The sequence below is a fragment of the Muscardinus avellanarius genome (genome assembly GCF_963383645.1).
Source record: "Muscardinus avellanarius genome assembly, chromosome: 13".
In the NCBI taxonomy this organism is placed as follows: domain Eukaryota; kingdom Metazoa; phylum Chordata; class Mammalia; order Rodentia; family Gliridae; genus Muscardinus; species Muscardinus avellanarius.
Genome location: NC_137799.1, coordinates 69,107,512 through 69,132,828, shown reverse-complemented (window position 1 = coordinate 69,132,828; position 25,317 = coordinate 69,107,512). Strand labels below are relative to the sequence as shown.

Here is a 25,317-nt window from a genome sequence, read left to right as displayed (position 1 = left end):
CTTCTAAACCATCAATTATCATATTTACAAGGAAAATTCCACTAAAAAGTCAAGAATTATAGATCATTGTCATTAATGTGTTCAGCCTTAATGAGTTCAGTGGAGCCCTTATCAGAAATATAAGAAAAAATATTTAATTGATTTTATACTTTTTCCACTTAAAAAAATGTTTTTTACAGGGCCAAGGATTAAACCCAGAGCTTTGTGCATGCTAGGCAAGCACTCTGCCACTGAGCCAAATCCCCAACCCCATTTAATTGATTTTATTTTATTATTTTATTTTTATATATATTTTTAATTGGTGCATTATAGTCATACATCACAATGGTATTTTAAAGAATTTTATTTACTAGAGGCCAAACATGGTGTAAGAGAGAATCTTTGCTTCTGCAAAGCATATTATTATACCTGCGAAAGATAGGAGGACCATATGTTTGAGGCTAGTTTTGCAACTCAGCATGACCCTCATCAGCTTAGTGAGACCTTTTTCAAAATAAAAAATAAAAATGGCTGGAGGTGTAGTTTGGAAGAAAAATGTCCCCAGGTTCTATCTACAGGGCAAAAAAATATTTAAAAACACCAAATGTATAATAATGTTCATTAAAGACTCACCATAAGTGTGTGTATGCCACTGAAGATTGAACTCAGGATTCTAACCTCTGAGCTATACCCCTAGCCCTACTTTATTTTTTATTTTAAAACAAGGCCTCATTAAGTTTCAGAGGGCCTCCCTAAATTGCTATGGTTGGCCATAGACCCACTTTTCTTCTGTCTTAATCTCCCAGGTACTGGGATTACAGGCATGTACCACCATGCCTAGCTCCCACAGATGTTTTAAGCTAATCACAGAGAAGTCACAATAGTCAATGAAATGGAGATCTTTCTAGATATTTCCTTTTGTTCAATAAATTTTTTTAGTTCCAATTATGAAAACAAACTGCCACATGACAAGTGGCTGGTAGGGAAAGAGCAGGTAGAGAACAGAGCTATAAAAACTCAAATCACAGTTCCTGTCATTTAACCCTTGCTGATACTAACACTTATTTTAGTGTTCAAAGATAATATGATTGATCAATCACATTACTAGCCAAAGGAAAAATTGAAATAAGCAACCAGTCTTTGTTGTGCAAATTAGCAACAATTAAAATAACATCTAGGGCCGGGCATGGTGGTGCATTTTTGTAATCCCAGCACTTGGGAGGCTGAGAGAGGAGGATCGCACAGGTTTGAAGCCAGCCTCAGCTACTTAGTGAGGCTCTCAGCAACTTAGTGAGAACCTGTTTCCAAACAAAGTGTAAAATAGGTCTGGGAGTATAGCCCGGAGGTAGAAAAGCCCCTGGGTTCCACCCCCAGTACCAACAAAAAATAAATAAAATAAAATAAAATAAAATACCATCTAGTGTAAGGAATGAGTATCCCATGTACTGCTGGTGACAGCCTAAATTGGGATAGCCGTTGTACAGCTATCTGTGGAAGGACCTATCCAACTTTAAAATGTGCATATCCATTAACTCTGTGATGTCTCTTTAAAAAAAATTTTCTGAGAAAGCATGCAAATATATATATGTATGTATATATGCATGTATATATGATTATATGTATGTACATGTGTGTGAGAGCTTATGTAAACACATATACACACATATATATGTGTGTATGTGAGAGTGTTTGTATAAACACATATAAGAGGAAATTTAATATATTAGTGCTAGAAAAATATCAGGTGCTGTGTGTATGTAGGTCATTATCATTATAAACTTAAATCATGTGAGATTATAAGGCATCAATAAAAGTATAAAACAAACTTCCATAAAAAATAAAATATAAATGTCCATTAATAAGGGAATGATTGTTTTAAATAATGGTACATTCCTGGAAGAATTGTATAATGGGGGAGGAGTATATATTGGTATACACTGACGTCAAATGTGAAAGCAAATATTTTGCAAAGTTAACATAAAAGGCAAGTCAGTAAACAAAAATGCAGAATGAAAAGCCATCTTTATAATAAAACATATGGATATACACATAAATATACATACATGTACATGACAGTACCTATGCACATACTCATTTGATTTCTATAAGCACTTAAAAATGTGTAAAAGAATTCACATGGATGTCTAGACAGTCATGACCTCTGGGCAGTGGAACTGAGGTAAGCGTAAGGCTGGGAGGGGACTTAAACTCTTTATAAACTTAAGTATTATAAGGACTCTAAGAGATAGCAGATTAAAATTTTTACTTTTTAACTTAAAAAGTAAGAATTTTTCACACCATAGCTAAGGACCGTGCTAAGAGCCCAGGAACTCAGATTTGCTGATTTAGTCATCAGGCTTCCTCAGTATACATGCCTTGGTGAAAACATGAAATAAAAATTTTTCTGGGTGTTACATGGTCCCTGTTACATAACCCCTAATTGGTCATATTAGCTCAGAAGAGGAGACTGGGGCATATCCAAGGGAAGAGTAAGGGAAACAGAGGGCAAAAGTAGAGAAAAAGTGTTTGAGTCAGGCAGATAGCAGATCTGAACTGGAATCCATTATGTAGGCTAATGGCTGGAAATGCTTTGAAACCTCAAAATGCTTCTGAGGCAAGAGACTTGTATTTTTAGGCACTGAGAATTGCCCAAAATACCTCTTTCATAGGGCATCCACTGCCCAGAACTTTACTACTGAACACGGAGGACCAGCTACATCTCAGATATCCTCTGAAAATGCAAATCAACACTCAAGGGGAGGGGTCTAATATTATATGGATACTATGTTCATTAGATTTTCTTATTTCCTCTAGGTAGAGGTCTCAGGCAGTTGGCCAACACTAGACATCTAAAAAGGATGAAGAGGAGGAAGCAGAAATGCCCAGAAGAAGGAGAAACCCTGTCAATTTGATTGTATGGCACAATTTTGCCAAGGGCTGGCTCCATTAATTTGAATAACAAGCCAAGGTAAAAAAAAAAATCCTCTTTTCCTTTTTCCTAGTAATTTATATGCATTCAATAGACATTTATTAGGCGCTTATTGTATGCAAAGTACTACAGAAGTATACACTCCCAGTCTTAAGTAAAATAACCATTTATCAATGGTTAGGTGATAAATTAATATGCCATTGATCAAACATGGCATATTAATCTGGTGGATTTAATCTGTGTATGTGTGTTCTAACTTCTATGCTAAATGCTTCAGATGTTCAGATAATATTATGTAGATTATTCATAGTCATTTCCATAACCAGTCCTTCAAACAACTCTCCTGATTAAGATGACCATCTCACATCCCAGCCACCCCCAAAACACAACATGCTGAAATGCAGGCTGCACCCTGCAGACACACGTAAATTTAACTTTTGTGTTTTAGAATTAGAACACTGTCAGAATTTATCAAGTGCTACTTATGTAAAACTGTTCTTGTGGTAATTTTGTAGTAATTAAGTATATGAGAGTAATTACGGATTTCTCTGAATCTAATCATCGATCCCTAGTACTGTATAGGTATTAATAACATCAGGACTGATCATGAAAATTATTCCTGATTATGTCTGTTGATGATCGCGTCTGAATAGCATGAAGTGCACGTTTCGGCTCATTTCTTTTGTGAATATGTCACAACTTTCTCAGCAAAGTCTAGGGTGCTGTTGGTTTATAATCAGTTATATGTGTCTTCCCGAGATTTTGAGACGTGACATCTCAAGTTCTAAGCAATATAATTTCAAGACTTACTACTTTGTTATTTCACAACCTCACATATGCAGCTGTGACTAAACTTCCTGTGGAGGGGAGTATGTTTATTGTCTCGAAAATTTGCTTAAAAAAAAAAAACCTTTAAAGATTTAATACTATAAATCCCCAGCAATGACATCAGTCACGGTGATAACCCAAGGAGCTCTTTCTGGAAAGTGGCATTGCACAATCCCTGTGAGTAAACAGTCCACAGAGGAAGAAATTAGTTAAACTCATACCTGCCACCTCATTTCCATTTAAATATCAAGGCTCTGAGACTTCTATAGTGTGAAAGATGCTTTGGTTCTTTGGTAGGACAAGCCACTTACAAGGGGTTTTGTTCTTAGCGGCCTGTTGGTGGCTGGAAGTCCTTTGTTTCCCTGTAAAGTCAATTTGAACTGGGCTGACAAGCTTACAGCTGCATACTGAGGTAAGAAAATGCCAGCATTGTCCTCGAGCTGACTGGCCTGCTTCTTTTGGGCCCACGCTTTAAATCATGAAAAAGATAACTTAAAAACCCCAGGAACTGTGACTGACAGAGAAAGCGCCCACATTCCACCACTGCCGTGCTGATCTCAAGCAGCCCAGGCTAAGGAGGTGGCCTCATGGTGTTTTCCTAATGAAATCTAATAACTGGACCGTGGAAATCTTTGTGTGGGTAACTGGCAACTCCAGAGGGGTGAAAATAAGAGAAAGCATTAGAAACCCAAGAGAAATTCTTTTATAAAGATGGGCTTTATAAAAGGGGGCAGAACCCCCAAAAGAGCCACCGACTTTCCAGAGGACTGGTAGAACTGGTCCCGTTTTACAGATTAGAAAACCATTCCAGATAGTGTTTGGTAGACTCTACAGTTTGCGTGCCCAGTCAACATTATTAACAGAATCTCAGTTTTGTTGAGCCTAGCAATGCTCTAAAATACCTATCTTTCCAGTTTCCCTAACATCTAAGGATGGTCATTGAACTAAGCTTGGGGTACCCTTGTCTTTGACTCTGTACTCTTAGACAAGATGTATAGGTACCAACATGCATACTATGACCAGAAGGATGGAAATTCCCTGTTACAAACTGACGAAGCAGAAGACAGGAGACCTGGACTCTGCTGCTTCCTTGGTACTGCTCCTCCAACCAGCATGGCTTCCTGTTAGACATCTTGTCATGCAAGGAGAGTAAACCTGTACACAAGTGTCGCCACTACAACAGGATAAACACAGTCTGAAAAGTCTTGTGCTCTGTAAAAATGTTTATTTAAAGTGACAGAGTCTTTGGGAAGTCAGGACTGAATGGATCCCTCAAAAACTACGAAAGCCCCTCATCTAAATGGAGCAAAATATTCGAGAGGGACCATGGGCGACCAGTGCATTGTGGGTCTGGTCTCCTGGGTGGTCATTAAAAATGCACAAAACAGCCAGGTGTGGTGGCGCACACTTGTAATGCCAGTGCTTGGGAGGCTGAGACAGGAGGATTGCACAGGTTCAAAGCCAGCCTCAGCTACTTAGTAAGGCTCTCAGCAATTTAGTGAGACTCTGTTTCCAAATAAAATATAAAAAAAAATAGATCTGGGAGTGTAGCCCGGAGGTAGAAGGTCCCTGGGTTCCATCCCCAGTATCTAAAAAAAAAAAAAAAGCACAAAACAGCCAGGCATGGTGGCGCACACTTGTAATCCCAGCATTTGGGAGGCAGAGACTGGAGGATAGATGGCTCTTCGCGGACAGTCTCAGCTATTACCTAGTGAGGCCCTTTGCGACTCAGTGAGACCCTTTTTCAAAACATAAAAAGGACTAAAGAATAGGGCTGGGGCTATAGCTCAGAGGTAGAATGCCCCTGGGTTCCATCCCCAGTACCGCAAAAAAATAATAATAATAATAATAATTGCAGAAAACAGTTGACTGGAAACAGGAGCTGGTGGGTACTGAGGTAACGGTGATAGAGGAGTCCAGTGCATAGGGCAGAAGGACTATGAAGTGACATGAGCCGAGGGCCATGGGATGCTGGCTGGATGTGCAACTCCGGGGTTATGCTCATTCCAAATATTTATTAAAACAGCTAAAAGGGCTTCTACTTGAAAGTGTTTTAATCTTATGCTTCTCTTGGTATTCCAGCCCTCCTTGCCTAAGGTTTTGCGTGAACAGACACAATTCCTTATGATGCTGATAACATCTCCCAATTTACCAGCCACTTCTGAGTTAACAGAATACTGTCTTTTATGTGGGTGTTGTGCACATGCGGCCCAATAGAATCCTAACAGTTAGAGCTCACTGTTTACACTCTTCCCTTCCCATTCTCTCTACGGTGCTCTACTTGACTTTCCTAAAATATCAGGCTGATTTCTTCACTGTCCAGCACTACATGAGCACTGTACAAAACCCCTCTGTGAACAGGCCGCGCAGTCTCCCAGCATCCTCTCCCTCCACTGCATGGCTTAAGCTGTGCGCTCTGGCCACACACACAGTCTTCCTTTGGCTCTTCTCTGTGCACACACCACACTGTCATTGTGCTCCTCCCTGTGCCCTTTGCTTCCCCTCTGCCTGGAATGTCTTTCCCCACTTGGCCTGCCCAGTGATCTATTTATCTTCAAAACCCTATTCAACTGTCAGACTATGAACCCTTCTCTGACACCTTCTTCTGAATATATCAGGTGCCTTTTACACCTTCTACTATTGCATGTATCGCAGTGCACTGATTAAATGACAATCGTGTTTGCCTGGCACATACGGGCTGACCAATAAACATTTGCTTGGCCTCTCCTTGATGGGCTCCAAAGCAGGAAGTTTGTGAAAATGCTGTTCTAAGAATTCCCATGGCATTTGAGCAACCTGGAGTGAATAAGCCATTTAAAAGAGAAAGTATCCATTAGTACCGTAACAAAATATACAAATATCAACACTCAGGCAACTAATCCAGGCCAAATTCTGAAGCTTGCCTGGGCAAGAGAATTGTCTTAACAAGAAAGAAAAGACCAGAGAATAAGCTAACATGATTGGAAAGGGTCCCTTATGTTTACATGTAAAATAAAGAACCAAAGTGTACTAAGAAGTTGCCTTAGAGATATCACACAAACAGAAACCCACAAATGCTATCAACATTCAAACATTAAAAGGAAAGGACATCTTATCCGCCTTTCTAATGGAGACAATATGAATGGATGAAGTGGACGCAGAATCGATAAAACCGAGGGGAAACAACTTGAGAAGGCAATGTTGTTAATCTTTTCAAAAAATATATGTTTGCAAAATGCCTGCTATTAAAAATACGCCTAGAGCACACAATACCTAAGTTCAATATCAATTAGTGGCACGATTAACAAAACTCAATAGGCCTCATTTTCTTCTTCATCTGTAAGGACAAAGCCCTTTTGAGGTCTAACCTTCCTTGGCTCTATGTGATGTGCCAGCATCTACACATGGGTATCTACATTTCCCTGTGGGAAATATCTATGAACACATCTATTTTGGTGTGCCTCTGGCTTAGGCACATGTTCATTAAGCCGGTGGCTTGGAAATCTGGTCAAAGGTCCCTGTGCACTTTGCCAAGAGACATTTTCTATTCTTATATGTCTCGGTTCCCATCTCTAAAAATACAGTGATGACATTTCCCCCTGACCTCTACCTACTGAAGGGGGGACAGAGGACATGGGGTGATGACGCTCATTAAAGGCATGAGTGTCTTGAAAGAGAACAAACACTGACTGAAGCTATTGCGTTAGAAACTCTAATGCCTTGAAGCCACTGTGTTAGAAACCCTAAAGCTTGGGGCTTTAAAAATCGAGTTTTCCAGGGGATAAAGTTCCCTGTCACCAGGATGCTGTATAACTCTACCCAGCAAGCTCATTCAATGAAAGGGCAAAGCCATGGCCAATAAATGCAACTCATAAAGAAGGTCTCTCTATCTGCAGCCCTGTAACACCTGCTCTTAAAGAGTAGCTGATGAGAAATATTTATGCCTAGAAAGTTTCAGAAAAACATTTTCATAAAATACATGAGGGAGGGAGTAAGGCATCTAAATCTCTCTACCCCTTAATTTCTAGCATTGGCCCAGTGGCTAATACCTGGGTATTCTCTGCAAACTCATCTCAAAAGCTGCTTGCCCACCTTCCTGAAGAAAATCACCATTTTCCAATTTGTCAAAATATATCATAAATCTCAGTTAGGGCTAACATTAGCAGTTTTCATTGGCCATAAAACTTTTTAACAATTAAAAAAGTGAAAGTACAAAAAAGGCCCACCAACTTCAAATTGATAATGCATTCATCCATTATTTTACTAAAAATGAAAAGGGAGAAATATGGACAAAAGAGTACTTTTCCAAAATAACGAAGTAGGCCTCACTTTCTGAGTCCTCTTGTTTCAATATTTATTCCTTGAATGGGAAAGTATCAATTACTTATTTGGCAAATATTTATTAAATACCTATTTTACACCAAATATTCTGCTTGCCCTGGGGCTACAAATATAATCCTTTCCCCAAAGATTCAAATAAAGAAAAGAAAGAGAATAGAAGGAAATTAAATTAAATAAGCCCTTACTCTGTACCTAGTACTTTTTTCTTATCAAATTCTATAACAACCAACAAAAGAAGGTAGACGAAACTCTCCCTACTTCGGGAATGTGAACAGAGGCTCAATAAATTTGACCAGAGTCACACAGTTCAGAGTCTACTGGTATTTGCATTCAAATTGATCAAATTCCCAAACTCCTTTAAAAATATCTTTAGGAAGAAGAAAGAAATATATTCACCCATTATCCCACCACCCTGTTAAAGAAACTATTCATATTTCAGTAAATTTCTTTCCAATTTTTCCTATGCATATGTTAATCTTTAAAATTTTTAAAAAATTAGTTCACAATTATAATCACAGCACGTTATACTGCATTTCCCTGGAACTGTGACACCACTGACTATGAAGTGCTCCATTTTTCTACATAGCACCAGAAAGAAAAATCATCATATGATGTCACTGAATGCAAGATGTGCCCAGATTTCAACAGTTTAAATGTGAATGTAAAAAAGTACGTCTTAGAGCCAGGCATTCGACATAGCCCAAACTCATGCAGCCCACCTCTTGCTCAGAGGGTTGCAAGGAGCTTCTCAGCACAGGGCCCTGGGTCTCCTCCATTTTAGACAAGCTCCTCTTGTGGGTTGTGGTCACCATCAGATGGAAAGGGGTTCTGTTTATCTTCTACACGCCTGGCCTTGGGACGAGCAGGCACTCAAGAAATATGTCTTGGGTGAATAAGTCCATCATGAAAGCTTGAGAATCAACGTATAGAGAGAAGAGGTGGTATAGCCAGAGAGAGGTGGTAGTTTAAGTTTTGCTGGGAACAGGAAACTGGGGATTGGGGGAGGCAGGTGGCACACTGAGCCACAGCCAGTGGTCCTGGCTTTCCACTGTTCTTTTTTTTCCTGTAGCTGGCCATTGACTTCACATGGACTTCCCTTTGCAGCTCAGTTCTTCACACCTGGGCTCTTTTCCAAGTTTATTTCCACAATATGGCTTGATTCTAACATAATGGTAAATTATTCACACTCATTCACACCGGTCTGAACACTGATTTACATTGGTTTGGGGAATACTGTTCATTAACTTTAAGTACTAACTCATGGAACAGATTTTGGAATCAGCAAGAGACAGAACACTCAATCTAAATGGCCACTATCCCTTTTGGTTATATAGAAGAATTGTCTGCCCCAGGAAGTAATAGGTTTTGATAGTTCTGGTCTACCTGATTTTCACATTTCAGCTTTTTATACAAGTTCACTAGGATATATGTACTTGAATTGGCAAAATGGATTTAATCAAAAAAAGAAATTAGGCCAGTCTTAATTCTCAATGCATGTTCCTTATGAAGATCATCGCATTTTGAAAATCATTGTGATTCCTCTTGTTTTTTTTTTATCTCCTTTCCTTTTTTTTCTCATCCACATGCCTAACATGTGTCTTTACTACATGTGAAGAACTTTATGAAATTCCCTAAGAGACATGACAATGGGACTGAAAATTCTTCCCTTTAAAAGAGGTTTACACACTAAGAAGAAAGATACATCTTACTCACAGATAAGCCAATTACAGTGTAGAGTGAGCAGAGATTCCAGCAGAAAGATGCAGGTGAGATGCAATCAGAGTTCAGAGCCAAGAGAAATTATGTCAACTGGGGAGCCAGGAGAGGTTTCAGAGACAAGGTGTCATTTCATCTGGATCTTGAAACAAAAGACCCAAGAGAGGAAAGGAGATGTATATGGTACCACACACAGCCTATTGATTGTTTAGGAGTAGGATGTTGCTGACAGGGCTGTTCCTGAGATGCCAGAGCACTGAGTCCATGAGTGAATGGATCCTTACCTTGCGCTCACCAGTGTTGGAGTATCACAAGTCACACCATCTTAGGGCCAAAGCCAGGAAAAAACTAGGGTTTCATGCATATTAGGTGTGAAAATTCTAAATGCTTAAGTCTGATATATAGCAGAATGTCTGAAATGCACAACTGAAAACGGAGACATTTGATCAAATCAACAGCAGAACATGACTATTTTCAAAACTCCTAGGACTGCCAGCTTCCAGCTTACCATGGACGTGGATACCATTTGGGTGAAAAGAGGAGTTTGTCTCTGGCTGATAGGACTTCAGGTGTGAACTAGACGGCTGCTGGGCGTGGGGAGGCTGAGTTCTCTGCAGTATAGAAGAAGGAGCTGGAATTCTCCTGGGGCTGATGTGGTGAGGAGATGGAGCAGAAGGTGCAAACCTGAGGAAACAATTATAAAGGCAACATGAGGGACATAAAATAGAAGGAGCAAAGACAGACCCTCCAAACGCAGTTTTAACTTCACATTCTGGCTCATGCAATGAGTTTAAAAAAACAAAACAAAACAACAAGAAATCTTCAGGACTCTCTTCTTTCCCTTTTAACCTGAGGTAGGAAGTAAGATCCAAAACAAAGGAAAACCTATTCACAGTTTGGGTTTGTCAAGCTTCTTAAGCTGCATTTCAAATACTCTGGGTTTGGTGAAATACAAAGCACATCTTTTGCCCAGGTCTTTTTCTGCTAATTTTTAAATCCATTTGCATTTTAGAGGAAATTTGATCCGTATGTTTCTGAATCATTTACACTTAGCTCATAAACATTTTGTTTTGTAAGGCCTAGCTGAGGTCCAAGAAGTGTTAGAGGTCCTTATTATGACCTTCCCTAATCCTACTGTCTTAAAATAGTACATTTTTGCCAAGAATAAATTAACTTAATCCTCAAGGTCAAGTGTAATTTGAAACCCTGAACCCAAGTTGTCTGCATGGGTTCTGTGCTTGACAAAGAACATTCTTGAGGGTGTAGCAGGAAGTCAGTGTAGGTCATCTTTTGTAGTAGCATGTGCCAATCACAAGACTCTTGATTTCTGAGGGAGGATGTGATGGTGTTTAGACAAGGTGAAATTGCTGAGTAACCTGGGGTTAAAAAAAAAAGAAGAAGGATGACTGTACATGGATCTTCCAATTGTAAGAGAGAATTGACCAGGACTCAGTAGGTATAAAGGACATTTTATTCTTTCTAACAATGAAGGGAAGGTATACTTGAGAGAACAATGTTAAAGTTAGATAATGTCATGGAGAATCCAAACGATGCTCTTTTTGCCATTCAGCAGAGGACTAGCTAGTTCAAGTATGATGGAGTAAGGAGACAAGACTCTGTCAGTACAGTGAAATGAAGCAGCAAAATAATCTTGGAGAAAACTATACTAGCAATGAATTATTACCCTGCCTTCTAACCCCCCCCCAAAAAAAAAGAATCCATAAAGCTGAAAACATTTAATCAGTTCTCTTTTACACTGGGTAGAAAGACAGGCTTTGTTTTTCCCTAACACATATAGGTCACCATCTGTTTACATCACTTCGTTCACAGGAACAAACAGCTACACTTGGCTGAGCTTTTGTGCAGGGCCATAGATGATAAAACGGGAAGATGAACCAGACAAGTTTACAAAGTCATTTGAAACCTTCTGAACGAGAATATCTAATAAGGCACAACTTCTAGCTGGATACTACAGCAGTAAGAAAGCACGCAGCAAAATGCTAAGTTCTTCCGGCATTACAAAACCTCATCCCCTGGGAGATGTAATGAGGTTCTGTAAGAAGGAGGATGTGGAAACCAAGAAGGGAGACCTGAACTCACTGATGACTGAGCAAAGGATAGAGGAGAGGCTGAAGCTGATGAGCTGTGTAAGGACATCTACTCATCGATCATTTAGGCTTCTACTCAGCTGAAAGAGTGCAGTAACAGGGTGTCCTATGTTGGGTGAATGTGTATTTTTCTAGGCATATCATCTTAGTTGAAATTCTCCAGAAAAGATGTGCTGAATGGCCCTGAGAGAAAACACAGCAAACAAATCCTGGCACTACCCTGGGAACATCTAGTAAAATTCATATGCCAGGATTCCTCATATGGAGGCTATTTTCTTGGGGAGCTCGTCCTTAATGTGTCTCACAAGTCTCTCTGAGGTTTGAGAGAGGAACTAGGAATCCTGGAATTGGACTTTAGGGGGAGGAAGAGTCCACACCACCACCCATCCAGGAATCTTCTGGTCCTTAAAGTTTCCCAGGGATGCAGGGAGGGAGGATTTGAATTGCAAGACAACCACTGGTACTATCAAGCAGCCATCTTTAGGCAGGCATGGTGCTGAATGCTTGTAATCCCAGTACTTGAGAGGCTGAGACAGGAGAATCACAGGTTTGTGGCTAGCCTCAGCAATTTGTGAGGCCCTCTGGAACTTAGTGAGACCCTGTTTCAAAATAAAATAATAAAAAGTAGGGCTGGGGGTATTGCTCGGAGGTAGAATGCTTTTGGTCTCAATCCACAGTACTGCAAACAAGCAAACAAACAAACCAGTCATCTTTGATGTTTCAATTTGTTTCTTTGGGGAAAAAGAACAAAAACAACAGCCAATCCTTTGATTGGCTATCTCCTCATTTGAGAATAAAAGCATGCTGTATATGGCTTTCCAGCCCTTTCTTCTAGTGCTTTTGCTACCTTCTTCCTGTTGAGGACTGATGGGACAAAGAAATGTGTGGATGGGCAAGTTAATGTGCCCGGGAAATATGACCATGATATAATCTGTCTGGCGGAGGAAGACAATTGTGTTTCACAATTCCCCATCCCACTTCACAGTAAGTCTGACTCATAAATGGGTTTGATTAACAAAGAGTAGAAAGGTATAAAAGAAAACAAAGGAGGCAACGATCTTGGCAACATAAAATCTTGTACTTTTACAATTTGGAATAATGTGGACAAAGAGGAAATCATGATAAGTAGCTATAAAAAGGGGGGATATGATACCAACCCAAAGGATAGAATTGCATTTAACATTTTAAGAGTCATCTATAATGTAGGCTCCCTATATAAATTATGTATATATGAATGATGGTATATAATTATACACTCATTATGAGTTTTGTTACCTATTCATTCACACAAGTTTCAAACCCTGGCTATATTTCTATCATATTTTCTATGATGATAACATTTTATTGACAAAAAACGAAAAATATAAAAAATGTGGTAGGTACATACCAAAGTTTTAGCATTCTTATTTCAGAGAAGGAAGAAAAATATGCCTTTCACTGGCTCTATACATTATGTGGGTTCTTGCTAATTCAGACTGAATTTTTCTCTGTGTTTTTCAAATAAATGAGATTATATGGCATAAAGTTAACAGAATTTCACAACATAGTATGTTACCCACAAAAAGCATTAATAAAAACTTACATATACATTATTCTAAGTGAAATATATACATAGGGTAGGCTTTGATTTGGAAAGGGGGTAGCTCAAAATGCTAACTTTTATATCTACAGAGAAGTGAAATGTGACAAGAAATAATCAGTCATGCAGATAGTTGCTAGGAATAAGGAAGAAAGTAAGACTCTATCACTAAGAAAGTCCAGCATAAGAAGTAAGTATATAAAAATAGGATTGATTTTCAAGTATAGGAGATAGAACCGGTTTTGTTATTTCTTAAAACTACATGTAGTATTTTACTGAAAAAAATCTTTCACAACCGTCTATTAATTTAAACTTGAATTTTCATAAAGTTGGTTACTTGTTAACTAGCTCATGGTAGAGCAGAAAGAGAAAATTAAAATCAGATGTGGAGGACAGAGAGGAGTGAAATATAGTCCTACTACTAGAGACGAGGCCCTTGGAGCACCCAGGACAATCACCAACAACTCCTAACAGGAGAGATGCCAGAAAAGTGGTTTACAAAGCCAAAGAACTCAAGAAACTGACTGGTTTCAGGCCATTTAGTTCAAGAGCAAACAAGAGACAAACATAACTCACTAAGCAACATCAATCTTTTCCTACTCTGGTTCTCAGTAATGTGGGTGCTCAGGATCTCATGTTGAGTGTCTATTCCTGCTTTCCAGTCCTGTACCTTAAATACATATGCTCTGAATATTCTCCCAAAAAAAAAAACCTGAGTGAGATTTTTAATCAAAAGAAGGTGAATTAATTTTTTGATGATAAAATATATTTTAAAGCCGGGCATGGTGGCGCATGCTTGTAATTCCAGCATTTGGGAGACTGAGACAGAAGAATCATGGTTCACGGATAGCCTCAGCTACTTAGTGAGTCCCTTTGCAATTCAGTGAGACCCTGTTTCAAAACAAAGAACAAAAAACAGAGCTGGAAATGTAGCTTGGAGGTAGAATGTCTAGTACCAAAAAAAGTATATTTATATACTTAAAAATTCAAGGGCTAAATGAGTGATGTATGCATGTATGCCTTTACCTTCTAGAACTCCATTAAGATGTATGACTACAATGCACCAATACTTTTTTTTTTAATTCAAGAAAAGTGTGGTGGTACATGCCTGTAATCCCAGTACTTGGAAGACAGGAGGATCACATGTTTGAAGCCAGCCTCGGCGACTTAGTGAGACCATTTGCAAATAAAAAATAAAATAGCGTGGAGGGTGTAGCTCAGAGATAGAATATCCCTGGGTTCAATCCCTAGCACTTAAATCAAAATCAAAATCAATGCCTGGATAGATTGTAGTAATTTATATTTTTTCTTCTATGGAATATCTCATTCCCTAATCTCATCAGGCCAAGGTGACATTACTTTAAGTTATACTGAGTTACAGTGTGTCCAAGAAGCAGAAGACAGCCTTCAGATCCATTTCTAGACCCAGCCTTGTCCCTTTTAGACATTTCATGTAGCTTGTTACTCTCTCCTTATACCTTTGACATAGAAGACTTTTGTGTAAACAGGCACACAACCGACTGGGGAAAAAAAAAAGATCACTGCTTACCAGAAAAAGATCACACAAAAGTAAACCAGAGAAACCATTTCCACTCACTTGCTGGGGTGTATATAACCTTAACATGAGCAGTGATTTACCAAGAAAAGGGGGATTGGATCTGGGAGAACAGGTTGGGAAGGCTCATAAAAAGATCATCTTGGGGAGGGGAGAATTAAAAGGTTTTTGCAAATATTTATCTACACATTTAAGAAAATTGCAGGTTACTTGGGAGGATGGCTTGCTCCTGTGTCTTCTCTACTATGCCTGCCCACCTCTTCTGCTTTCCCTGTCCCCCTCTATCATCCAGTTCCTTAGCCTTGAAGTCAGGTGGACCAGAATCAAAGTGGCCAACTTTCCTCGAAATGCAGCACTGAAATCTAGACTATTTCAGGGAACAGTAAGTCCTAATCAAAATAGGTACGCTGATAAGGTTCACATGCAGAAAAAGTGCCAGAGGCAGGAGAAACTGATGGATGTACAAAGACAGAAGGGCCACAAGTCAGACCCAGCAGGGCTTGGATCCTGGCTCTGTCCCTGACTGGATGGGTACTCTTGAGTAAACTCCCTCACTTCTCTCAGCTTCAATTTAAAGTATAAAATAAAGGCATCCCAACTCTCACTGGGCAATGAAAAGGGTCAGTAATATTTATTGATTTATTCAAAAGACACGTACTGAGAGCTGAGTACATAGCACTATTGTTAACTCGAGGGACAGAACAGCAAAGGACATAAACCTATTTTTGTGGAACTTCTATGTCAGCAAGAAGAGGCAGGCACGAGTACGTGTGGGTAAGCAAATTATACAGTGGCCTAGAGGAAATCAGTGCTATGGTAAAATGCATTGAGAAGTAAGGGGTGGAGGTTTATGAAGAATTTTAAGCTCGGTAGTCAGAAATACCAAAGTACTTAAGACAGTTTCCAGGTGATCAACATGTGTTCGTGGAAAGACTGACCTAAATAGAGCATACTTTTAAGACATACATGATAACACATGCATGCCCCCGTGCTGGAGAGTTGTATGAGACTACGGTTTCAGCACTGTATCACACCACCTCCAGAATTCTTGAAATAAAAAAATTCTTAGAATTCTTTTTCTTCTATGATTATTCAGATATAGAAATGACGCTGTGAAGAAATGCAACATTTACTCATCTGGCTAATTGTTGAGTTCTAGGAACCAGGAGTCTAGGTCTTGGATATGGGTCTACTTTCTTAGTCCTGAGTTTCCCAATGGAGTATACCGAGTTCACAGATCGATACAGTCACGCAATGTTCCCACTGGAGGGGCAATGGAGTACAATAAAAGTGGTCCAGAGAAGTGAAGTAACTTGCCCAAAGTCTCAAAGCTCAATCTTCAGAGACCACTTTATCCTAGTAAGATAAGAAAGATCTCTCTCATGCAAAGCAAGCCAGAGGGCTGGGGTGAAGACTCTGGAGGAAAAAGGACTCTCAAGGGCAACTGAGATTTGTGTGTGTGTGTGTGTGTGTGTGTGTGTGTGTGTGTGTGTGTGGTACTGGGGATGGAACCCAGGGGCATTCCACCTCCGAGCTACACCCCCAGCCCTATTTTTTATTCTTTATTTTGAAACAGAATCTCACTGAATTGCAAACAGCCTCACTAAGTAGTAGCTGACGCTGTTTGCCAACCGCGATCCTCCTATCTCTGCCTCCTGAATGCTGGGATTACAAGTGTGCTCCACCACACCCGGTGAGGGCAACTGAGATTTTAATCTTTATTGTGGGCTTGTGGCAAGGTGTATGAACAACCTATTGCTCTTAAAGACTCTGACAATGCACGTGCTGTCAGTTTGCTTTGGTGACCTTGTTCAGTCCTGGACTGAGAGTTCTTCATGCACAAGCAGGGCACATGCCCTCAGTCTTTCTAACTGGATAATTCCCTTCAGGTAGGGCTTTCCCCTGTCTATAAATCCAAACATCTCCATGTCAATGTACAAGTCAAGCACGTGTCATAACTATTCCTTATTTTCTTCATTTGTACTATACAGGTAGAATTTCTAGCCAGCAATGTGGGGCTGTGTTTTAGCACTGCTCTGGGTGCTACCACTTTTCAAAGAAGAAACTTATGTGTTTACATGATCAATTAGATTAAATGTTTGTTGTTACAAGTTTTGGAGAGTTTTCCCCCTTCTCTATGCCACAAAAGAAGAATGTGTTAGAACAGCTTATTCCATTGTATTCATACAAAAAATTGTATTGATTTGTTGCCAGGAAATAGAAATAATGGATACAAACTAGTCTACAATGAATTTGGGGAGGGATTTTTTTTATTTCCCCAAAGAGTTGAGGGGTATCATTTGTGGTGGTTTTAAAATTCATCTGTGAAAACTAATCAATGAAAAATGGCTTTAGCCGTCGGCCAACTGCAGAGGGGGGAACAGAATCCTTTTCAAAACTTAAAAAGAAAAGCACAGTTTTAAGGATTTCACAACTGATTTAACATCTAAAAAAACCCCCCAATGATAATACCCCACTTTGTATAGCCAGACAGCACTCCATTTTAGTAGACTTTAGTGGTCTTTATAACGATTTATGAATCACTTCATGAATTCCTGGCTGACTCATCTGGGTGACTATAGTATCTACTTATACTTCCCTTCTGTCTCACAAAAGAGACACTTGGATTCAGTTCAATCCAGATTTGTCCCCAAATGAATCACAGCACGTTACTGGGGGAACAGCAAATTGAATTCGGCTTCTGCCACAATCAAGACCAGCTTTCAGTAATGAAGAAACAGCCACTGGGAAGTGTGGGTAATTGCAAAACTGTCCATCTGGGCAAGACCAAAGCTGGCCAAGAGCTGTGTGTCCATCTGAGGACTCAGTCCCCAAATATTCAAAGACCTGAATCTGTCCTCTGGAGGGGCTTGTTTTTTCTGTCTGCTTATCAGAGGCTGGGCCAATATTTAAATAATTCTTTGGGTAGATAAGACAAAGAGTTACACATGATTGCCTAAGCTTCCATAAAGTCTGATAAAATGAGAACTCTGCGGGGTTGTAGGTGAAATTATTATGAAAAATTTTTAGGGCCCAGTGTGGTGGTGCACACTTGTAATCTCCATACTTGGGAGAAGACAAGAGGATCACAGGTTTGATGCCAGCTCAGCGAATAGTGAGACTCTTATCAGCCTAGTGTGACTCTCTTTCCAAATAAAAATAAAAATTAAAAATAGGGCCGAGGTTATAGCTCAGAGGTAGAATTCCTCTAGGTTTAATCCCATGCTATGCAAAATATTTATTTTTAAAGGAGATTTAAATATGTATTAAAATGAAGGAGAGAATGTTGGAATAGCAAGGACAGAGTATTCTGGAGGAAAGTTACTCCATTTAGGTATAGAGAGAAAGTTATATGTCAAGAAAACAAAGTAATCGATACCCATGGCAAAGAAGTGTATTACTTTTTTTTCTGATAAACACGGTAACAGGGTCCAGGGTATTGCTATTTGTCCTCTGTGAAAATTAAAAAAATAGATAAGTGAAGAACATTAGGATGGGTCAGAGAACTAAATTATATAAGCCAAGAGCTGGAACTTTCTGGAATATTATGACTACAGAATTGACTGTGACTTGGTTATTTGTCTATTTCAGAATCTGATGTGACCCACATTGTGATGTGAGACTCTAGTGCACCAATAAAAAATAAAAATAAAAAAAGAATCTGATGTGATGGGAGAATAGAGAAGAAAAGTCTGATTCTGCCATATTCTTCCTTTTTAAAAACATCAAACAGAGGAATGTTTATTTAGAGTTGTCTTAGACATTGGATGTAAAAATTTCTGCTATAAAACTATTTTCTGCAATGATATCATCTTTTGGGCTGCTGTGAATGGGGCAAATCAAAAGGATTGACTCATGATCCTGTGGCAAAGGGAAGAATCTTTCTCTTGTTCAGCATGGTGTCAGTCATAGTGTTCAATCTGCTTTGCAAAAGACTGTATTAGATGAAAGAAAAACATTAACAAGAGAGTTTAATAATACTGCCAGATGAAAAGTGAGGAAAAATTTAGCATTTTTGGCTAAACCTAAGAATAGGAGGCATGGGTATATATATAAATGGATTATCTCATACCTTTCTCATGGTTTCAGAATGCAAATATAAGTCTCTTAAAGATATCAGGAAAACTTGTAGAACTAACTTCAAATGCAGTATTCTTGCCAAGAATGGCTAGGTGTCTTGGGAAGCCATTGTCAAATAAAACTTCAAAAGTCAATATAGTAGCTGGGAATAGTGGTGCATGACTATAATCCCAGCACTTGGGAGGTTGAGAGAGGAGTATTACAGGTTTGAGGCCAGCCTTGGAAACTTAGTAAGGCCCTCAGCAACTTAGTGAGACCCTGTTTCAAAATAAAAATAATAAAATAGGGCTGGGGGTATAGCTGTGGCTTAGAGGTATAGAATGCACCTGGTTTCATTTCTAGTACTGCAAAAAAAAGTCAATAAAATCTGAAAAATTTAAAAGAACCAGTTGGGTGTTGGTTTGGTCAGTAATGGCATGTGATATTTATATATGTTTATTTTTCATCCTCCGGATGTCAGATTACTATTGTAGTAACTGCAAAGGAATTTTCTGCTCCTTGTCTTAAAGATAAGACTCGACATTTGACTAGAGAAATGAATTGAAGGAAACAGCATTTATTTAAAGCTTTCACAATCAGAGAAGAGCTCATAGCTCTTACAGATGGAAAGAGCAAACTCCCTAGATATGCATTATCATCTTGTCTTTCTATCATCTGAACTAGCAATGCCTCAAGATAAATATTAACAAATGTCGGTCACTGGCACTGAAGAACTATTCTGGTGGACACATTGGTTCCTGACATGAACTCGGCTTTGACTTGGTGCCAATTTGTGTGTCCAAGTACCTGAGCCATTTCTCCAATTGGTGCAAGAGTCTCCTTGGATATTGTTTGTCCAGAGGACACAGTTTCTGTTTCTGAAGGGAAAATATCTATTCAAGAGAATGAGCCTAGTTATTTAATCTAAGAAGAAGAAGAATTAAAAGAAAAATGTTAAGCTGGGGGTGGTGGCACACACTTATAATCCCAGCATTTGGGAGACTGAGACAGGAGGATCCTGGTTCAAGGACAGCATCAGTGACTAATGAGGCCCTTTGCAACTCAGTGAGACCTTTTTTCAAAATAAAGAATAAAAAGGGCTGGGCATGGTTGTGCAAGTTTGTAATCCCGGTACTTGGGAGGCTGAGACAGGAGGATCGCAGGTTTGAAGCCAGCCTCAGCAGCTTAGTGAGGCTCTCAGCAACTTAGTGAGATCCTATTTCCAAATATAAAATAGGTCTAGAAGTATAGCCCGAAGGTAGAAAAGCCCCTGGATTCCACCCCCAGTACCATAAAAAAAGAAAGAATAAAAAGAGGTAGAATGCTTCTGTGTTCCATCCCCAGTACCGCAAAAATAAAAGAGAAAATTTTTTCTCCTTGAAAATACAAGCAACCACAGACTATTTCTCAGAAAAAAGATAAAAAAAGATGCAGCCATAGAACTTTGCCTGTTGCTTTCTGTTCACCCCCACAGGCTCCTCACTATGCATAAACAGAAAGGGCTTTCACTGGCAAAAAGGCAGATTTAGCAACTAAGTTCCCAGAATGTTCCTACTTAGGAGGAGGAAAGACCCTGGTGATTTCTAGATCACACTGTTAAAACAGTCCATAGAGGCTTTCCTTAGAAAGGCCTGATCGACATCAGAGAGGAGGCACTTTGGAATATGGATGTCTTGACTCAGGCTAGAAGGGCTGTTGGGCTTTCACTTTGGGAATTCTGGCTCCATATGATTTACTGGGGTTAGAAAAGCACAGCGACATGTTTGAATAATACCATGGCTTAGCAATAGGACCACATGCTACCACTGCTTCATGCTAATGTATTAGAGTTAGAGGTTGCAAAAAAGGGATTCCATTTGACCTCAAGCCTTCCTTCTGAGTGTTATGACTCACTTTCCCGACTGAAAAATCCAAGGGGACTAAAATAACATCATCTTGGTTTTAACATGAGGTGCTTTTGTTTGGAATGTGGATTCAAAATTGAGATGGCTGCTTTGGCTTTCCGAGGCTAAATGACTCCCTGGCACATAAAAAGAAATAGCTTCTTTTACAGACATCTTAATTGTTGGTGTTTGATGTGTGACGGTAGTTCAGCTAAAATGAATCGCTAATATATTTCAAAATACAGCCCATGGAAAATAATCTGATGTGGACAGATACTGGAACCACGAACCAAGCTATTTGCTAGCTAGAGTAAACATGGAGGCTCTTGTCAATGTCTCTGCCTTCCCAGAAGTAACTCAAAGGAGAATACAGAGATGGAAGAACAATAATCATCTGCACAGGGACACTGTTCCTTTTCAAGAAGTGATAAATCACAGCAGTATTCTCTACCACCTACCTACATTCATTACACCAATTCCTTAGATCCCTCTAGAAACACTGAGGGGTGAGAGTTTGGAACAGGTGCCTGTCAACTTTATATAGTCTCTGCTCTCTTGAAGTCTCCAGTGCAGTGGAATTAAAACAAATCAGTGGGAGAAAATGTATTTTGACAGGCTGAAAGTTGATGGAGGAAAAAAACATATGGGTTAAAAAAGAAAGAAAAGAATGAGAATGAAAGTTGTAGAGAGTAGCTGAGAAAACCCTCAGTGAAAAGTAACACTGGAACATATCAAAAGCAGAGGCACGAACCATGAAGTGCTGTTGACAGTGCCTTTGGGGTTTCAGAAACAGCAAGTACAGAGGTCTTGGGGCAAGATGACTGGGCATTTTCCAAGATGGTACGGCTATAGCAGATAAATAAAAGGGAAGCAATAGTGGTTAAATTTGGTTGAGGCTGGGCTGTAGAGGTATGTGCACACCATAAACAGGACTCTGGATTTTATTCCAAGTATGGTGGGACAAGGTCTGAGCAGAAAAGAGATGATTTAATTCATATTGCAAAGGAAAGTTCTTGAGATGGGCAGAGATGGTGGCTTGAACTAGGGTTGAGTAATGGTGTTGGTTAGGCTTGAAATGTATTTTGAGAGACATATACATGAATATTTGGGAATAGAAAGGATCAAGGTTGATTTCTAGGCTTTTTTGGATTTTAACAGTAAATGGAAAATAACTATATACACTTATCTCTCCATTTTCCTTCATTATCAAGAAATCCAATAGATTTAGAATATTTTGCTCATAAGATTTTTGTAGGCCACATGGACACTGAAATCAGAGGTTGGTCAGAGATTGGAAAGCCAGTTTAGCTATGCATCTGGTTGTATCCACTAATTCATTCAATCCAGTGGAGCCTTTCACAATAGCTGGGCTGGTGAGAAGAAAGCAACCAATTTGACCTATTTTTTTAAATATATGTGTATGTGCAACTCCTAGCAGTAAACCAAGGGTTTATATCTAAGAAGTTATTATTAAGATGACCTTCTATGAGAATAAAATTCATTCTATAGGCCAATTTATATTTGTCATAAGAAGATGAAGCATGCTGTGGTCATGGATCTCCAATATTTAAGAAATTTAAAAACGATTTGGCCATTCTGCTCTGGAATTAACACTAAAAAGTATCAGAAACTTCTCACAGATTCAAGAAAAGCAAAGGAGAAAAAGCCACCAACTTTTTCTAATCTTTTTTAAAAAATTTTTCGCTACTGGGGATGGAACCTAGGTCCATTCTATCTCTGAACTACACCTCAATCCTATTTCCCTATTTTTTATTCTTTATTTTGAAACAGAGTCTCAGTAAGTTGCAAAAGACCTCATTAAGTAGCTGAGGCTGTCTGCAAACTGTGATCCTCCTGTCTCAGCCTCCCGAATGCTGGAATTACAAATGTACACCACCACGTCTGGCTAACTTTTTCTAATCTAGGGCTCAAGTCTTTATTTTTCATTTTCAAGCCTAGTAGATGAAAATTTTCTGGCTCTGTGAGGAAAAACTTTTATTACATTCAGTGGTTTTCAATCAAGTGTGTGTGTGTGTGTGTGTGTGTGTGTGTGTGTGTGTGTGTGTGTGTGAGACTGTGGGAGAGGGAGCAGATTTTGGAATCTACCTCTTGTAACACTGAATGTCTGTGAAAATCACCTTGCTAGAAAGAAATCAATCCCCCTTTGTGTAATGCTAAATGAGTATAGCTGACTTCTGAAGAGAAATTGCTGCTAACCAAAGAGAAAGAAAGGTTCTTAAAATGATGTGACAAAGTGATCATCATGGTTGATTACTGGATGATCACTGGATGATCACTGGATGATGAGGAAGTGGGCTGATACACATGGTAGCTTGTGGCTCAGGTTTGTGTTTTGAATATGACTTTTCTAAATTATTCCAATGACCAAGATTGATACAGATAATAACTGTATTATTATCTGCATTTATATGTTACCCTATAGGTGACATGTTTCAATATACATGATATAGTGTTGTAACATATGTCAAGCCCCCTCCCCTCAATCTAGAACTCAGTGAGTAAACTAATGACTATGCACACATAAATGTGGACAAGTCTGTCATCTTCAAGTCTCCTCCAAACTAATGGAAACAAATGAGACCAGGCTATTGCTGATATTGAAGCTTGAACTTCTAAATGTTTGCCATTTTGTCTCTAACATGGAGGTAATTTTTAAATATTTTGACACTCAGTGACTTTTAAAAGCTGTGGTAGGCCATAACTTTATAAAATAAAATCTTGGAATTGCAAGGGACAAAACTGTCTTTTCAAATTACACTAAGAAGAAAACTACTCTAAAACCCTGGTGCTGCCTTACTAGGCTAGGAGAGACAAAGCATGGCCTTTGGCTTTGTGAAGACCAAATGAACCGTCTTCCCATTCTTTGTCATTTGTTCTAGAAAGCACAGAATCCATTCTTAAATCTCTGTAGTGGACAATTGGCAACATTTGGAAAATATGCCAGTCTCCACAGTTCTCTTAACAGTCAAATGGACATTTCTATCCTTAAGATGAAGCCTACCTAGACTCTTTTTCTCTTGATTATACATTCATCTTCGCCCTTGCCCTCTTCCCTCTTAACTTTTGCATATAACTCTTGTTATTTACACCTTTTGTTGGCTATAGACTGTGAGGTTTTAGAGAAACATTTCTTCCTCTGTTCCTTCCTCCCCAGTTGTGGGTTACATGCTCTTCTGTACGACTCCATAGTTCCTGTATCACCCCTTCATAATGTTCAAATGATCATGCCTATTGACTTGGTCATCTCCCATTGGACTGGATGTCCTGAAAGTTCAGGGCTAAAGTTAGTCCTGCTTACCACTACATCATCTGTTTCCAGCACATTGCCTGCTATAAAAATACAGGCTAAGTAAAAGACTCAATGAAAAAAATGAACCCCTAACGCTGGGATAGATTTTGATAAGCTTCAGTATTTTATATGATCCTTCTGATTATTGCACGTATCCTAGGAGATTAAGAGGAGAGAGGAAAGATTATGTAGTGTGGTGGGAGAGAGGCTGTGGAAATGCTGAGCGGGTGGAGACACCAATCCCTGCTGCTCAGGAAGTGCTGGGGAATAGAGAACAGCAAAGCACTGGGTCTAGTTTTGGGTTGCTCAGATGCTGCATATGAAAATAAAAGAGACTGGTGATTACCAGGCTTCTAGGATTCAAGACCACAAGAAAGCACGGTGGAACCCAGTGATGGATGGTGACAAGGGACACCCAGCTACATGTGTGTGCCTGGACACATCTGGTAGAGCAACTAGGTATTGTATCAAAGTATGCAGATTATATTAGAGGTGGAAACTGGGAGAATTAAGGCTGCTGCCCTTCTAACCAACACCTCAAGAAGACCATTCCATTTTGGGAATCTCTCACATGGACAGTGGAAGTTGGCAATGATTTCCCTTTTCCTAGAGCATTCCCCTTAATGGTCTTAATCCCTTTTTAACTTTCCTTAGCTTCTATCAGTGCATATCTCAGAACAAGGTACTCTGTAGGTTATGAGGAAACACAAGGCTCCTGCCTTCCAAAAGCCAATAGTACAGTTAGCAAAGTGACACCTGGAACATGATAAACCCACAAAATAGAAAATAAGAACCAAAGGATTCCATAAGGGGATGTGTGTGTGGGCTGTGAGAGGCAGGGAAGGCTCCTGGGTTGAAAAGTAAGCCAAGTCTCAAAGGCTGGGCAACATCTAGACAAGGATAGGAAAAGAAGGGATGGCTTTAGACAGATACAAGGCCTGGATTAAGATGTAGAAATAAGCAAACTACAACAAAAGTAGTGAGCAGCCTGGCTTGACTAGATGAAGAACCTTACAGATTTGAAATGCCATTAAATAAAAATGCCGGCTAT

General features: G+C 39.3%; 1 protein-coding gene across 1 annotated transcript in view; it reads right to left on the bottom strand.

Moving 5' to 3' along the window:
* GLIS3 (GLIS family zinc finger 3) overlaps positions 1 to 25,317 on the bottom strand; it is a gene marked incomplete at both ends in the record, with an annotated part of 470,092 nt that overhangs the window by 19,803 nt on the left and 424,972 nt on the right. The window contains one exon of the mRNA XM_080708663.1: positions 10,281 to 10,456. Coding sequence (XP_080564789.1) covers positions 10,281 to 10,456 — 176 coding nt within the window. The remainder of the gene's footprint in view (positions 1 to 10,280; positions 10,457 to 25,317) is intronic.